The sequence below is a fragment of the Lissotriton vulgaris genome, chromosome 7 (assembly GCF_964263255.1).
Source record: "Lissotriton vulgaris chromosome 7, aLisVul1.2, whole genome shotgun sequence".
Lineage (NCBI taxonomy): Eukaryota > Metazoa > Chordata > Amphibia > Caudata > Salamandridae > Lissotriton > Lissotriton vulgaris.
The window spans coordinates 1,507,016,955-1,507,033,994 of record NC_141695.1 but is presented as its reverse complement, the minus strand read 5'-3'; the positions used below and the strand labels follow the sequence as shown (position 1 = coordinate 1,507,033,994).

The following is a 17,040-nucleotide window of genomic DNA, read 5'->3' as shown; positions in this document are numbered from 1 at the left end:
AATATGCAATTAAGGAACTAAATTAGTTGTCCTATGCACCTTACATGTTCCCTAAGTTCTTATTGTACTCGGAGCAACTACAGGGCTCGAGTCGGGGTACCACGCGGGTGGACAGCGTCCCCCCACTTATTTTACCGGGGGGACGCCATCCCCCTGCCAAACAGCTGGACTTCACTCTTTGGCCTCTCTGGGACGAGGAACTCGGCACCTTTCGTGACGTCACTTCCTGTCGTGACGTCACTTCCGGTGACAGCATCCCCCCCACTTCTTTTTTTAGGACTTGTGCCCTGGAGCAACACTATAGTCTGTTAAATGTAGCACAAGAGCTGTTTGTACAGCGCACTCCATTGACTCACATATTTGAAGGTTCTCTCATATGTGATAACAAGAAAAAGGATCCTTAGTGAAATTAAATATTTGCCTAAGATCACACAATTTGGTCAAGTGAAATAGCTACGATTCGTCCCAGTTTTTCTAGTTTTACCTTATGCAGTTAACCCACTATACGGCTATCTATTCCTCTCATTTTTAAAACCAAAGGTTTAAGCTTTGTTTTTAATTCTTGGTGCATAAGGGTAGAGTGCGGGGAGCGGGAAGAAGTGACACAAAAGCTCGGCTCGTTTGTGCTTGAGGGTCGAAGAGGACCTCAAGCTAAGCTCGAGCCAGGCTTCTGCATGGATACTAGCTCGAACCTCCAGTGCTTCGCCCACCAGTACCTACACTTTATTGTAACTCAAAGGGCTCACCTTTCACTGCAAGTCACTTTATGCAAAAAATATAGACTGCAAAAATCCTGTTGTGGGAATGTACAATTATTATTCATTCCAAATGTGGATGAAACGTGATGCTTTATTCTGAGCTGTGCCATTTTGTCTAGCATCAGTCACAGGACTGAAAACTCAGAACCATTAAAACCGCCCAGTCTTTGTCATGATTTAGAAAGTGACAGTGCTATGTAGTACGGCAATTTAATTAACTGACACAAACGCCTTTCTTGTAAGACGTATCTCAGGTTTATTATTTACGTACGTTGGGTTAATCAATGGGTGATCTGGGTGACAGCAGTGTATTGGAGTAAGAAAGCTGACACCCAGCCTGAGAAGGCAAGAGCTGATCCACTGGTAACCACCACCCAATGAATTGATTCAAACTCATGAAAGATCATGGGCTCCAATCTTTCGAATATTTACTTTCATAAAGTCCTTTACGTCGGTGGTGCGGACCAAGGCTGGCTAAAGGGGCCAGGTCCCCTTATCGTGTCCCATTAAAATTCTATCGCGACAGTGTCATCCATCCTCCCAGCACTGTCATCTCTGGGGAAGGGTACGCCCCTTTCAGTGCCCCATAGCAGCACTAACGGCAGGCCCTCCAATGGCACTCTATGGGTCACATACCCTCCTGCCGGACACTCTTATGTTAATTACTTGCCAAGGGGACATGGTTGCACAGCACACATTGGAACCATTCCAAGCATTTCCCAGTTCCCAGTGCCTTTTTTAAAATTGATTTTCCGGATTAGGAAACATGCAAAAGGAAATATGAGGCTAGTTGAAATATTCGCTGACCTATTTATTTCATTATCAAAGTAATGCTTTATTTACAGTCTATTAATTTAGCTGTTTCTTCCTACCAATATTTGCACCTCGTTACAGAGCTCAGAGCAGTCAATCAGACCAGATCATTAGACCACATCTTAAGGTTCTCAAAGTTCAGTTGTTATACTCAACTTTGTAATTCTTATTTCCAAACACCATTATTTTTTTTTATCTCTCTCAAGCATTCCTCATGATATTTAAGGCCAGCGGTATCTTAATTTTAGAATATCACGTGCTATCAAATCACTTACCCCTGCAATTAGCGACAGTTTAAATTTCAGTTCCCGCCTCCACCACAGAGCTGCAAAATTGACTATGGTGATTTCTCACCTACCGACTTGCATAATTCTAAAATTCTCCTGTTCTGTCGTGCACCATGCACATTTAGATGACATCTCCACCCTACATTAAATATGTTCTGTTTTGGTGCAGAATACTCTTTTCTGGTGTCTGAGAGGGACAAAGTTCAGTTTGTTGTTCAGCTCTGCCATTGGCCGCATCAAGGCTTACCTACATTATGGATCATCCGATTTCTCCAATCTAATTTTTACTTGAGAGGTCCCAACTGAACTGATATATATATATATTTATATATTACCAGAATTCCATGTGCTCTGGAGTAAGGTTTTCTTTTGATCAGCCACAGCATGTTTGAATCGCTTTAGGGAGACAGCCTGGGGTGTTGCAGCCTACAGCAGAACATTGGTGTGAACTACTGAGTAACCATATAGCTATGGCATGCATCATCTTACAAAAATAAAGTTAAACATCCAGTTTCAAGAGCATTTTTCGAACAACTCCAACTATTGAAGTATGTTTAACATAGTTTCTGTGTTAGGCTGAGTGCTTTTTGCACTTTGGACTCTCGAACGCCATTGTGCCTACGCCTAACTCCCAAAGTTTAGTGTTAGTTACCTTTAAAATTATGATTGCCTTCTTAATGCCCAGGTACTACATCACAGGTTCTTTTAGTAGGTGGTAACTTACATCTATAAGTTACAAACATAATATATTTGGCTTGCTTATGGTGGTAAACCGGTGTCTTACTACTAGCGATATCATCATACAACAAATGTGTTTCAGAACAGCTTTCGATGTGTTAAATAACAAGGTCTTTCTTTTCACTTTCTCTCCATAGTGGTCGCAAGTGCCTAGAGTTCTCCATCTGGTGGCCTAGTCCTCCAAGGACCTTCCAACATGGCTCATCTTCAAGACCTGTCCGAATTTGGCGAGGCAGCGGACTACCTTCGGAAAAGTGACACAGAGCTCATGAAGCTCCACACCATTCCCTTCGATGGTAAATCCTTGTGTTTTGTGGCACATTCTTGGGGGTACCTTTCTTTGACGTCCTGTCACACAGCCGAACAAAAAGTAGCTGAGATAATAATTAGTATCTGACTCATAGGAGAGGTGGGACGGCGGCAGCTCAAGAGCACAGTGAGATAGATGTTAGCCTGGTTCATTATAGTGCCAAACTGGAGAAGGAGGCATGAATGCGCATGATAATGTGCTCCATGAGATAAATGAGAGGTTAGAAGAATAAAACATTCACATGAGACTACATTGTTTGGTTAGGTTCATGTAATTTGGTCAAGCGAGGAAGCTGGTGTAGACTTAGGGGTCCTGGTTCCACACATGAAAATGCAGGTACTAGACTCATCTCACATTGGAAGGGGAAGACGTTCGTTGGTTCAGATTTCTTGCCTTCTGAAAGGAGATGAATACATTGTGAAAGGAATAGATTCCTTTTTATGTCTCATGCACTGAATACTGGAGTCATTCTAAGGCGATCTATTGTCAAAAGGTACCAACCATAAATAAAATTGCTAGAGTACAGCAACCGCGGCCCTTGCAGGTAAGAGCGGCAGGGCAGTGGAGCCGTGTGGTGGGGATTTCGACGAATGATGAGGGGAAATTAAATAAATAATTAATTTGCCCCGTTATTGTCCATTGAAATTCCCCCTCCCCCGGCCCCACCACCCCACCGATCTTACCTGCATGGGCCATAGCTGGGGTGCAGTTACATGCTCCAGGGAGAGCTGCTTCAATTACAGTGATATGAAGGGGGAATGACAGCAAGCAATAACTGACCATTTGGTCTCTCCATTTCAGCATTCTGGCATGTCTCTTTGTGTATTTCCCATTATTCCTTGACACATTGTGAGGATTGTGATGTAATATATGGTGTGGTGGTGAGACCTCACTGTGTAATACAGTCACAAAACTGTCTTGGGTCCAGTCAGTCTTGTTTGTAAAACCTCTTGCTCAATGCTTGGGGTTGTAGGACATTAACACGCGTGGTTTTTACCACACAAGTCTTCACATCGCATATTTAATCACGCATACCATTACCACACTTGTACATCCGTTAACATTACAAGTACACTTACAATGCAAACAACTAGCACGCATACTTTCACTACACATACCATTTCTCTCTCTTTGCTGTAAGTCAATTGATAGCAGTCACTTTGTTAGTAATGAAACCTTCTCTTCACACTGAATTAAGGCACCTTTCTTTGTTGTCCTTTAACACTGTTGACAATTATAAAATCTTTACATTACTAAATACTCGGTACACTATATTGCTCCGAAGTGGCCACAGAAGGTCAATTAGTACTTCAAAGGGTACCTCTCTCACCACAAATAGATAATAATTCTTTTGGTCTTCGGAAGTCATATTTATTAACTTTGAGCAATATTATTTTATTTTATAACTCTTTATCATATTCATTGAGTTTTTTCCTTTTTTTTATAAAAAGACATGAGCACAAACACCTCAATATCTTTTTGATCTTTACAAAAAACGATTTAAACACACATTAGAATCTTTGCATATTATGCAGACAATACATCTTAGTGTTTTAAAGGCAACAAATGAAACATGACAAGACTATACATTTAATGTATTGTTAAACAAAAAACATAAATGTGAACAATGCAAAAAGTGAGAGACTCCTTTGTCCTACATTTTCTTGTGCATTACCGGGATCTGTTCTATTTAGAGCCGCGGTACTTGATACTTTTTTGGGGTCCTGTGGAGGTCAGAGTACTAGATAACTCTACGTCTGTACTTTCTTAGTCAAGTCCCGACTACGCTGTTGAAGTACTAGTTTGTATGTGATTCTAGCCTCTCTTTTTCTTAATTTAAATCACCCCCCTTTCATTTGCTACACAGAAGGTGAATTGACACTTTTCAAACAAACAACCAACATCTATATCTGTTTGTACAACTCATTTTGTGTCCATGTTATCATTCAATCACTCACATCTATGGCTGCATCCCTAAAAAAAGTGTAATTGTGGTTTAAAACGAGTGCTTTCTGAGAACACCTGTTTTCCTTAGAAAGGACAAGGGCGCTGCCAGAGTAGATCTTCAACGGACGCCAAATGGATGCTCGCCAGATTTGGGTGGGGATGGTATTTATTTCTTTATTTTCTTTATTTATTTATAAAGTTTTTTATAGCGCGAACTTGATCTCGAAGGATATCAGAGCGCTTTACAATTTGAGGCAAAGGTAACAAATCACAACATTAGTCTAACATGGGGAATCTAATGGCCATTGAGTCACCAGTACAAACATAACAGCTCAATATAACCTCAGTGCATGAGTAGGAATGGGCTATACGATGGAGCATAGAGAGATAAGGGGAGTACATACAATAATCATATATAGGAATAATAACCAGTACCCAAAACAATAATCGAAACAAGAGTCAAATGGGAGTCTAAAAGGCATTGAATAAAATGTTGAACATCTAACAGATCATTTACACACCTGGGTGAACGAAGAATGTGCTAGACGATGGAGCATAATTAGAGTTGCTTACAAACAAATGACATGTTAAGACTCTGATGGACTTTAAGCTCAAATTCTGTTTAGTAGGGAGCTCTCTTATCTTATGGGATTTCCTGAGTTTACAGGTCATCATGACTTCATGGATATATTAGAATGCTCCCTAGGTTTGTTCTTTTAAAGATGTTCATTATACTGATGAAGATGCTGTTTCAGAATTCATTAGAGAGTGTAATTGTAGGCATTTTCCACTGCATTTATTTATATTTGTATGTTGCAGCACTCTGATGTTATTTTATTGCTCCATGGGCGAGGAGCAAGGAAGCAGTTTAGTGGTGGTGGCAAGGAATCTCTATGTTTAGATTTCAAAGGAGCGCATGCAGAACACACTTCTTTCTGGCTGACTTAAGCCTCCTTTTATGGGAGGAGATTTCCAAATGGAGGATTACCAAGGCAGCGAGATCTACCACAAAACATGTCTCTCATGTTTTAGGAGGTGTAGCACTGTCACCTACTATTAAAATGCATGGTAATGTCTTGTGTTGTAAAGACTTGCACAGCAACAGTCTTTACGATGTAAAAAATGCATGGGAAATGGTCTACAAGTAAAAACTGCACGGTAAAGGCTGTTTCCCAATTCTGGGTAGCTGTGGCTTCAAGCAGCAAGGCGTAAACAAAAAAACAAGTGTAATGCAATTAGAAGCACAAAACAACAGAATAAGAATGTCACACAACACGAAAGAGATCCAACACCACTGGAAATGCAATATGTCTCTGATAATTTTTTTTGTGTTAGAGCTATTGGCATTGTAAATGGCAATGTCTTTTATTATGTGTTATAGAATGTATATATGTGGTGTAATGGAATTATGTGGATTGCATTGGATTAGTTAGTTGGGGAATTGTGTGGAGTGGAATTGTGTGGGGTAGATTTGTGTAGTGTAAATATGTGGCATGGTGTGCTGTAGAAGTATGTGGATAGACTGCACCCTGCCCATGGGGGTACCTTGGGCACACCGTAGGGGCACCTTGCATATAAGAAAAGGGAATGTTAGGGCCTTGGAAGTTGGTGCACTTGCCAGATTGACATGGCTGTTTAAAATTGCATGTGTAGCCACTGCAGTGGCAGGTCTGAGACACATTTGAAAGGCTATTTGTGTCTGTGGCACAATCAGTGCTGCAGGTTCACTAGTAACATTTGATTTACAGGCTCTGGGCACACACAGTGCACTCTACTAGGGACTTACCAGTAAATCGAATATGCCAATCATGGATAACCAGTCATAATTACAATTTACACAGGGAGCTGATCAGCAGTGGCAAAGTGCCCAAAGCATCCGAGCCAGTAAAAACTAAATCCAGCCCACTGTCCAAAATGCAGGAGGTAGAATCAAAAAGTCAGGAGAAACAATGCCAAGGATGCCAAGTCTAACAGTTCCACAGTATGAGCCGTGAGCTTGGTTGAAGCGCTGCCATGTGTCAGAAGGAAAAGGAAGAATTGGACCTTTCTGCTCCCTCTTTAGGCGTGTGATCTGAACATTTTGAGGTGGAGTCGGTTTGAAGCTGTTTGTAGTTCAAAGGGCGAGGGGGGTGCGGTGTGGGTGTAATGCCAGTGCTCCCCGAATCAATATAGGATACTTTGGGTAACCTAACTTGAGGCACACATTGATCCTCATTGCTGTGGGAGTGATAGTTCAAAGAGATGTTGCTTTGCTTTTGGGTAGTCTCTGTTTTGGAGCGCTGGAAGAAGGGAATGGATTGGTGCGTGACTACTGAAACAATTGGGTATGAGAGTTGAGGGTGTGTAAAGACATTTTAAAATATGTGAGTCCATTGTTAGATCGTTTAACTTGAAGTGGCACAGGTGGTACAAGGGGCTGTGCATCCAAGTCGAAGGGTAGAAATTAGCTGTTCGGCAGTTTTGTCTGCTTTTGTCCCAAAGCGAACTTTGTCCCACTGTCCCCATAGTTGGTCTTAGCCATTCCGGCATGGCTCCAATTTTATTGTTTATGTTGTTGGCTTGAGGTGCTGTTTTTCGTACACCTAAACTGTAAGGTTAGAATAGGAAAAGCTTATAGTAAATATAATAGTAATTAAGGTTCAGTAGATGAAGTGAGGTTAAAAATAGTAATGTGAAGCCAGAATATTATTAATTTATTTAAGATGAAGATCTAGTGGTAAGTGAAGTACTGGATACTATATGACTGCCCCAGCCCCTTCAGGTTGATTTTACTTGCCTCGACATATGTCATATAACCACTGAAATAAGTTCCATGTGTACTTCTGACTTACGTTTTGTGAATCAGACTTCCCGGAAGTCCATGGAATACAATTATAACAGTAGACTATCAACGATGCAGTCCAAGGTTAATGAAGTGGTGTAATATAGCACGGTTGCAGACTATGCAGATAATTAGGCTAAGACTGCGGGATGTGGTTATGAGACTCTATCCTACGTAAGATGCATTACCAAAACCCACTAATTTAAATTCTGATGCATTTAGTTACTGGTTTGTATTGGAAATAAAGTTTACAGTGCTGTGAGAGACGATCCGTATGGCGCACAGCCAGCAGTAATACTATGTACAACCCCTGCACCAGGTTCAGTTATTATTCCCTTTGAATGTGAATCCTGTTAGGACAATAGAAATCAACTGACAGCAGGTCGGTGTGAGGTTGTTTTGTTGCTCTGTCAAGGGGGCAGCGATGACTGACTGCTTCATGACAGGCGTGAGCTTCCATTTGAGCTGTCCGCTTTAATCACTTCCTCGGATCCTGAGGGGCAGAGAGAGCAGAGTGCAGAGTAAGTTCTTGTTAGCGCTGCCGTTTGCACCATAATGTGCTCTTGGAAACACACAAATAAATGCAGACTTCTGTAGCTACAACTCGGTGATACAAAACAGATGTGTGAAGTCTCAGAGCACAAGATGTGAAATGCTGTATTTCAAAACCAGACTGTGCAGTGAACCTGCACATCCAACTAACTGGGTGAGGGACCCCAAGAACAAAAACAAAATGAGAGGCAATACCGTTCCACTGCTGTTTGCATTGGGCTAGATTTCCCGTACTGTGCCTCCCACCTATTCGTGTAACCTGGGGATTTTAGGCTTCATGTGCGGTGGCCTTGATTAGGATCTGTGTGAAGCTGCTGAACTTGTAGTACAGGGTGCTCGGACAATGAATGCAGCCACCGCCTGCGATCAGACAGTCTGCCGAAGAGAAAAGGAAGGTTGAAGTGTACCTTGGGTGCGCTCGAATATGATTTCACTCTGTCTGAGACTTCTAGTCACTGGCTCAAGTTTTGTTTCCCTGTGCGACTGTGAGCGCAAACTATGCCTCACAGCTGATGCTCCTGAATAAAGCTAGGGACGCCGCTTTTAAAAATATTAAATACTGTTATTTTAGCTTTCTTGCACTTGAAACTTTCTCTGCTTCAACATAATGGAGAAATGAAACTTTTAAATCTCCCTAATTTTTTTAGCAGTTTTATATAGCGCAAACGCAACCAGAAGGTATCCGAGTGCCTTGACTTGCAACACAAGAAAGAGGAAGTAAGTGTTCACAGCTGTTTAGAAGAAGAGATGGACAACCAGAAGGAACATTGAGGCTCCAATGTCCTGACAGGCGGAGGGGGAGGGACCATCATACCCTGTGCGAGGAGGAAGCGTGCGTGATGGGCAACAAAACTGCACAGGAGACAAAGCCATCACACGCTGTACAGAATTTTGGCCAACAAAAAAATTCTCTTAGTGAAATCGCTGGGGGGGGGACTCAACACGCAAAGGAGGGGCATTTACACAAATGCACCAATAACAAGCCACCATTTCTGAATGCCACAACCAATGGCAATCGGTGGGTGTGCCAAAAGCCCACAAAAGAGATACAACAGGTCTTGGACAGAGCGCAAGTGTTGTCGAGGCTCGACTTGAAAATAGGTTATATATTTATGAATTTTTAGACACCAAGAGGAGGAAAACCCACCAACAGCGGATATATAGATTTTTAAGTAAAACAACAATTTCAGCTTTGTAGTCCAAGCATTGGTAACCGTGAAGTTTGGAAACTTTTGAAAATATTTGAAGAGTTGTGTTTGATTACTCCAGCCCTGTTTAAATGGCCAGTTCCAACAGGAAGAAAGTCAGAGGGCCATAAAGGAGTATTTGGACAGTTATCTGGTCACCACAGATGCTCAAGTCCAGTTCCACACTTTAAACAAAGATTGCCATATACTTCAATTAAGTGGTCCTGGTGCTTAGTATGCAGGATGCTGAAAGATGCTCTAGGTGCTGTATGGTCAGTGCGGGTCTTCCTGGGGTTATTCCTTGCTCCACAGTAGCGCTGGGGCAACTTTGCCCATAGGTATCAGGGTCCCTCAAAGTTCTCTTTGAGCCAGTATAGGTCCAATGACAGCTGGGCTAATGGTCTCCGGACACAACAGGTCCTGTGGTTTCCTTTGGTGCAGGCTAGTGACTTTTTTGGGCATCCAATCTGCACTCTGGTGACTCTGCTAGGTCTGTCAGACACTGGTGTAACTTTTGAGTGCCAAGAGGTGGTCTTCCTGGCTGCACATATGTAGTCGGCTGCTATTCTTGAGAAGTGGAAACTGACTATTCAAGCCAACCTACTTCAGCTTTTATGGCCCTTGTGCTGGAGCAGGGAGTCAGCTGACTGACTCTTAGAGTTCACCTTTTCGGCTTGGGGCTCTGGTGCGACTTTTCCAGGAGCCAGGCACCATAGGCACAGTCCTTTCCTTACTAGCCCATAGAGCAGCAGATGGAGTCCAGCAGTTGGAGTAGCCTCTTTTGCCAGGTCCGGGGGTCAGCAGGGCGGCCCTGTTTTTGTCCTTTCTCCAGTGTAGATGTGCTCTGAGATTCAGGGTGCCAGGACTGCCATATTTATGCCCAGAAAGTACTCTGGGGGGATGATGCAGTCACTAGCTAATGGGCTAAGTAGATTCTTTCTTGATGACTTCCCATTATGTGTGGCATCTAGCAACCCACGAGTGCACTATTCTGCCCACTCATAAGATGTTTCAACCCTTCCTTATCTGTGAGGAGCTGAGTAGCCCAACCTAGAGGTGGGGCTACTTGCAGGCTATACGCCTAGAGGAAAAAGAACAGTTTGGCAACTAGTTTCCGCTCTCTGTTTCTGCCACCAACTCATCTATCTGAACAAAGGGGCAGCCCCTCTTGAGCGGGGTTGCTATTTGCCCATCAAAGGTGGCTTCTCCTTTGAAGCTAGCCTTTTGGGCCAACACACTATGTGGCTTCCTATGAGGGAAAGGTAACATCTTTCTCTGCAGCATGCCTCTATTGTTCTAGGATTGGGGAGTCATTCACACTACTCCCAAGTAGGACAGAAAGCTGTCTGGTGGCAAGCAACTGCAAAAGCCACTGGAAAAACTGGGTAACAGACTGGTAATATTCTAAAAGTTGTCTCAGCTTGCTCGTTGTATTAAATTCGACTTGGGCATCAAGTCAGGTTTAATGCCATATTTAATTTGTTACCTTGAAGTGCCCATTCTGTTGGTCCCATTCAGAAGGTAGAACAGCTGAAGTGTCAGTGTGTAACTTTGTAATAGTCAATGTGTTCTCCGGGTTACCCACAGTAAAAAACAACAATTTAGGGGGTTTATTGTTAGGAAATAAAGAAATATATATCCTATTTAAGAATATACAGTTCCCTGCCTTAGGACTCGATAGGCCTTCCGTAGGGGAGTCATACACATATTGTTAAGGGAAGTGTTAACTTTGCCATTGGTTTAAATGGCAACGTGTAATTAGCTGTTTAAAACTACTCCTCCAGGCTGCAGTGGCAGGCTGGGAACTATTTTTGCAGTATGTTACACTCAGGGTGACACAACCAGTGCTGGAGCCCTGAATAGGCACTTTAGCTTACAGGCCCTGGGTACCCTTGGAACCATTATCTATGGACCAATAAGTAGGTTAAATTATATCAATTGGGGGTAGCCAATTCAACATATACTTTGTAAAAGGTTAGAACACTGACACTGAGGGCTGGTTAGCAGGCCTCAGTGCACTCACTCTCAGAGTCGAAAAACCAGCAGCATCAGTTTTAAACTTTGGGGGTGATCAGGCAAAAAGAGGCATTTCCTTACACACATTGAAACGTGAAGATCATATGTTTGAAATATGCTAGTAAAATATTTATGTACGTAGAGCATTCATTCCGGTAAGACACATGTTAGGTCTGGCTCTTCCTAGTACGTGGTTGATTATAAACAGTAGAGAGCATTAAGAACAGTACAGTTTCACCCCAAATGTTACTGTGAATAGGTTGCATTTTTCACACTTGTGAGTTTTAGCAGCACACAGTAAAAATGATGGGCTAGGTGTATTGGATGTTTTTATGGTCACAAACAGTCCAAATTGCTGTTTGCAACCACAAAAAAGTTTCTGCCCATGCGCTTCGCCTATTTTAGGAGTCAGTAGAATTTTACAGACTCCTAAAATTGGTTTGCGACTCCTTGACAATTTGCTATTTGGGAAATTTGTGTTGTGAGCTTCCCTTCCAAATACAAATCGGTATGTGATGTACCTACGTTTTCAACCCACATCTAGTCCTAATTCCTTGAAAAATAACTGACTCCTGAGTTCGGGTGATAAGCCATTCGCAAAAGAGAATGGGGTTCCCATGGGATCCCTTCCCCATTTTGAACGTAAAAAAAGATTTGCTGCAGAGTAGGCAATGGTTTTGGGGATCATTGCCAACTCAAACTTGAAAAAAACACACTTTCATAGTTAAAAACATACAGGTAGATGCAGCAAGCATTTTTGCGAGCGCAAACGGTGCGAATCGCAAAATTCGGCCTTTTGCGCCCGCAAAAATGGCATTTGAGATGCATCAAGGGTTCATGCACTCGCAATTTAAGAATTCGCAAATAATTGCGAGTTCTCAAATTGCGATTGAATTTAATAAATTGTAATTTGCGATTCCTTAAATGCAATGCAGGAACCATTCCAAGATGGGGAATTCGCATTCTGGGGTCGCTATTTATCGCGAATCCAAACTACGTCGTAAATAGCAAAAACTTAGAAATATGCACTTTAGTGCATTTTTCTAAGTTGTATATTACACACACACATGTCCTTGGGACATGTGTGTGCGCACCCTAGAAATTGCGGCACATTTGCGATTCGCTAATTGCCAATCGCAAATAAGGAATGGCTTTCCCATTCATTCCTATGGGCCTTTAGCCCATTGGAATGAATGGGAAAGCCATTCCTTATTTGTGATTCGCAATTAGCGAATCGCAAATAAGGAATCAGTAGGAATCGCAAATAACATTGTGATTCCTACATGCATCCCGTTTTGCGAGTCTTTAATAGCGATTCCTTAAAATTCGCTATTAAGGACTCGCAAAAATAGTTCTGTACCCTTCAAGGATAACAGGCTGCATTACAAAACATTTTTACTTTATTTAAAGGCCATCACAGACATGGTGGCTTGTTGACCCTAGCACGTCAATATCCCTGTGATGACCCCAGATCAGAGTGAGTTGCAATTTACAACCTAGTCCATTATTATTCATGAGGTGGGTTGAATTATTACAAACCCAAAATCAGAATTCTATGCACCGACCTATTAGTACACAGGTTACCTTGTAAAATGCAACTCTAGCCATAAACATACTGGTCACAAATTAAAACCAGTTTTTTGCAACCCATATTTAGTACATCCGGCCAACACTCTGGAAGATTGTGCAGATTAGATAGTATGTGATGTGATTTTGTGCTATATTAAAAATTGTTTGCAAATCTTCCCTGTAAAGGTAATTGTTATAGATTGGATGTGGCTCTATCGCATCTGTTGACTAAGATCTGATTTTTTCTATCATGTAGGTAAGAAGAGAACCTGGATACCAGATGACAAGGAAGCTTACATTGAAGTGGAAATTAAGGACTCTTCAGGAGGCAATATCACCGTGGAGACCAAAGACAAAAGGGTACATACTTCATCGTAGTTCTAGATATAGGGAGACACAGAGGGTGGGCACGCGTGCGTAACCCCAGAATGCCATATGCTATTGGAAAGCCCATGCAGAAGGGACTTTCAGTGAAATAAAGGAAGGATAAGGGGTGTGGTGTGAACTTCTACTGAGGTGCACCTGGTCTCGCTACTGTTGTTATTCAGAAGGGAAATGTCATGGCATTTTCTTATTTCGATGTGCTGTGAGATGCCATGTTAGTTGTTTATTTAGGTTAAAATAACATTAAAGGGTATTTAGGTTTCAAGTGCCACACTAACTGTTCAATTGTGAGATGTGTTATTATTAGGACATTCAGACTTGAGATGCCTAGTTCATTTCTCAATGTCATGCTGATTTGTTATCCAAGATCGGGGTGCATCATCTGGTTCGTCGCGTGAAATAAATATTGTCAATTGGTTACTGCGATATGAGACATTGGTTGGGCTGTGAGGGGACACTTGTCATGCTGGATTTCAATAGACGTTTTAAACCGTTTCTTCCCTGTGTGTATCTGTGTGTGTTTGGTCACTTGCCAACATCACCAAAGGGTGGTATATAATGAGTTCTGAATAAATAAGATGCCTTGCTGAAGGATTATTGAAGGTAAACTATCATGATGCTATGGTTTATGGTACTGAGTTGTGATTTGTAATGGTGATGAAGTGTTAGGGGGTTTCTATCAGGGTTTTGAGATGTCATGAGGACAATATATTTGGGGGGGGGCGAGTCAACCTCAGGGGATTTAACTTTGAGATGTCACAACGAGGGTGCATTGGGATGTCTGATGTATTGACTTAGGGTCGTGTGGCAGTTAAAAAGTATTTAGAGGCGAGAAAAAGCGTTTAAGAAAAGGACATGGCGCCTAAAAAATCCCTAGAATAGAAATAAACTCTTATATTGTTCGAACACCACCTCGCCCTTGCTTTGAGTGCAGCACCATTTCCAGTGCTGAATTCACATCTGCTTCTGGTGACATTGTTCTGCCTTGGTTCCTTCTCCAGACTCTCGTCGTCAAAGAAGATGACATCCAGCAGATGAACCCCCCCAAATTCGACATGATTGAAGACATGGCTATGTTGACACATCTCAACGAGGCATCCGTACTTCACAACCTGAGGCGTCGTTATGCCAACTGGATGATCTATGTGAGTTAAGGCGCTCTGCCGTACCCTCTGCGCGTGTGTGTGTGTGTGAGAAACAGAGCGAGTGAGTGAAATGTATGAATGAGTTTGTACGCGGACATGCGAGTGAGTGAGAAAGTGCAAAAGCAGTCATTTTTAAGTAGTCATTGAAAGAGTGAATGTGTGAATGAATAGCGGTGGAAGTGAAAGCATTAGCAAATGAGTTCCCTCACTCTGGATCAGTCTGTATCGAATGCGTGGATTTGATGTTCATGACTGATCCTTGCTGCTGATCATGAGCACAAGCAGGTGCATGGGGCACAGTTCAAGAGCACTGTGGGGGTAATTGTATTTAGTTTGTGGATGATGCACAGCTTGGTTTACTGATAGGGTAGTCCTGAGTTTGAAAGTTATTTATGTTTAGTGGTGCTCAGCCTGGAGACGTCGAGGGTCCGACGACGCCGAAGAAATGATGCGAAAAACGTGTGGCTAGAGGATCTCTAGTTCCATCCCATGGTTGGCACTCATCAATGTTTGTCATTCCCTATTGAAAGGAAACGACTTCCATACATTTTTATAGAGTTAGTTTCTTTATTTTGTAGTTTTAGTTCAAAAGTTCATAACTGTCAAAATTAAATTCAATACATCATCTTGAATTTCATTTGTGAATCATAGTATGCTTTTTCTCATTCAGACACTGTCTTTTTATAGGTCCAATGCATTTCGGGCATGTACTTATATGCCCTTCGTCAGGGAATTGACACTAGAAAATGATAATAATGGCATAAATTAATCTGGGGGCAAAATGTACATGTTTTATCAAACACTAAAAAATATTAAAGACATAACATATCACCAACATTGGTAATTAACCTAAGTGGTTAATGGTGGGTAACCATTGTGAGCTGGGTTGTGGGTTGTGCTCCATAGGTATTAAACATAACTGTTGTGGGTGAAACAGATTACGATTAATAAAGTGACTGTGCTCGAGTGGTCCCATTATCTATCTGGTTCGTAAGCGGTGGTTCTAAAACGGCCCGTTAAATAGTGAATTACGGTGGTGAAAGTCGGGTGTCACTTACATGTCTGTTCGTGCTGATATTCGCGCACTCTGTAAAAAAGGTAAACGAAGAGCCGTCAGCGCCTCTGGGCGTGCGGTGCTCTTGCGATATTCGCGTGTTTGTGATGTGGGATTGCCGCCACTAACCTGAAAACGGGTTAAAGTTGTGCTCGATTTGGCCGGTCGGTCGTCAGTTGCAAAACGCCGGTGAAAGCGAAAGGCTTCCCGCGTAGGTTAAGTTTAAAGTTCGGTTGACACGTGATCAGTCACGTGACATAGATAGGGTGAACAGACTCGAGTGGCGCCGTTGTGTGATGAAGGTAAACAAAGGAAACCTTCGGTGCATATAAGGATATACTGGGATGGTTGGAAGACAAATGGAATTAAAAAAGGTTTAAAGTGCCAGTGGAGTAAAATAGTAGTAAAAGTAAGAAATAAAAGAATGTTCATCGTGTGTGATTAAATTGAGAGTCCTATCGGTTGTGAGCAATGGGGGTGGGTACACAAAACATGAGAGAGTCTAAATGAAAAAGGGGTACTGGATGGTGATGTGTCAATGATATAAGGGAACGTGCACAATAAACATCAATGCGACATCAGGGGCAAATGTTTTACAGGTAGCATGCAAATTCAATTCTTTCGTTGAGTCCTGTAGGGTTCTGAGTTGATAGTTTTTGAATCCAGTAGTTCTCCCTACGTAGTAGGAATTTATTATTGTCTCTGCCTTCTTGTTTCGTTATGGTCTCAAGGACGATGAACTTTATTTGGGTCACGTTATGAGATTGCTCAACAAAATGGGCTGATAGTGCTGACTTTGTGTTTCTCAGTCGAATGTTGGACTTGTGTTCCGTGAGACGGACTTTGATGCGTCGTTCGGTTTTCCCAATGTACATTTTGCCACAAGGGCATTTGATTCCATAGATAAGATTAGAAGAATCACAAGTTGCGTTCACTTTAAGTTTAATGGCGTGACCTTTGCTGGGGTGGTTGATGGTGTTCCCTTTGATTATATTATTGCAGTTACCGCAATTTAGACAGGGTTTCGTTCCAGTGAAGGTGATGTTGTCTTTGGTTTTCCTCTGAAGGATTTCACCCAAGTTGTTGGCTCTAGTATAAGCAAATATGGGTGGTTGAGTGAAAGAGTTCCTGAAGTCAGGTTCCAAATTGAGTATGGCCCAATGTCTGATGATGCTCTGTTTATATTTTTTACTGCTCGTAGAATATCTTGAAACCACTACTGTACGAGTTTGTTCAGTTTTTAAAGTTGGTCTCAGCAGTTTGGATCGATCCTGTTTCTCAATTCTTGATGTGGTTTCTTCAATTAAGGTTTTGGGGTACCCTCTGTTTGAAAATTTTAATGACATCTCTGTGAGTCTTTGTTTGGAAGTTGTTGCATCAGACGTGATCCTTTTGACTCTCGCCATTTGGGAATACGGCAAGTTGCGTATTAGGTTGGGTTCATGGAAGCTAGAGTGTA

The 17,040-nt window shown here is 42.0% G+C and overlaps 1 protein-coding gene across 1 annotated transcript in view; it reads left to right on the top strand.

Moving 5' to 3' along the window:
• Positions 1-2,734: 2,734 nt before the first annotated feature.
• MYH7B (myosin heavy chain 7B) overlaps positions 2,735-17,040 on the top strand; it is a 115,511-nt gene continuing 101,205 nt past the window's right edge. Inside the window, exons 1-3 of the mRNA XM_086932358.1 lie at positions 2,735-2,892; positions 13,255-13,358; positions 14,384-14,527. Of these exons, the coding sequence (XP_086788484.1) occupies positions 2,793-2,892; positions 13,255-13,358; positions 14,384-14,527 (348 nt within the window). The 5' untranslated portion in view covers positions 2,735-2,792. The remainder of the gene's footprint in view (positions 2,893-13,254; positions 13,359-14,383; positions 14,528-17,040) is intronic.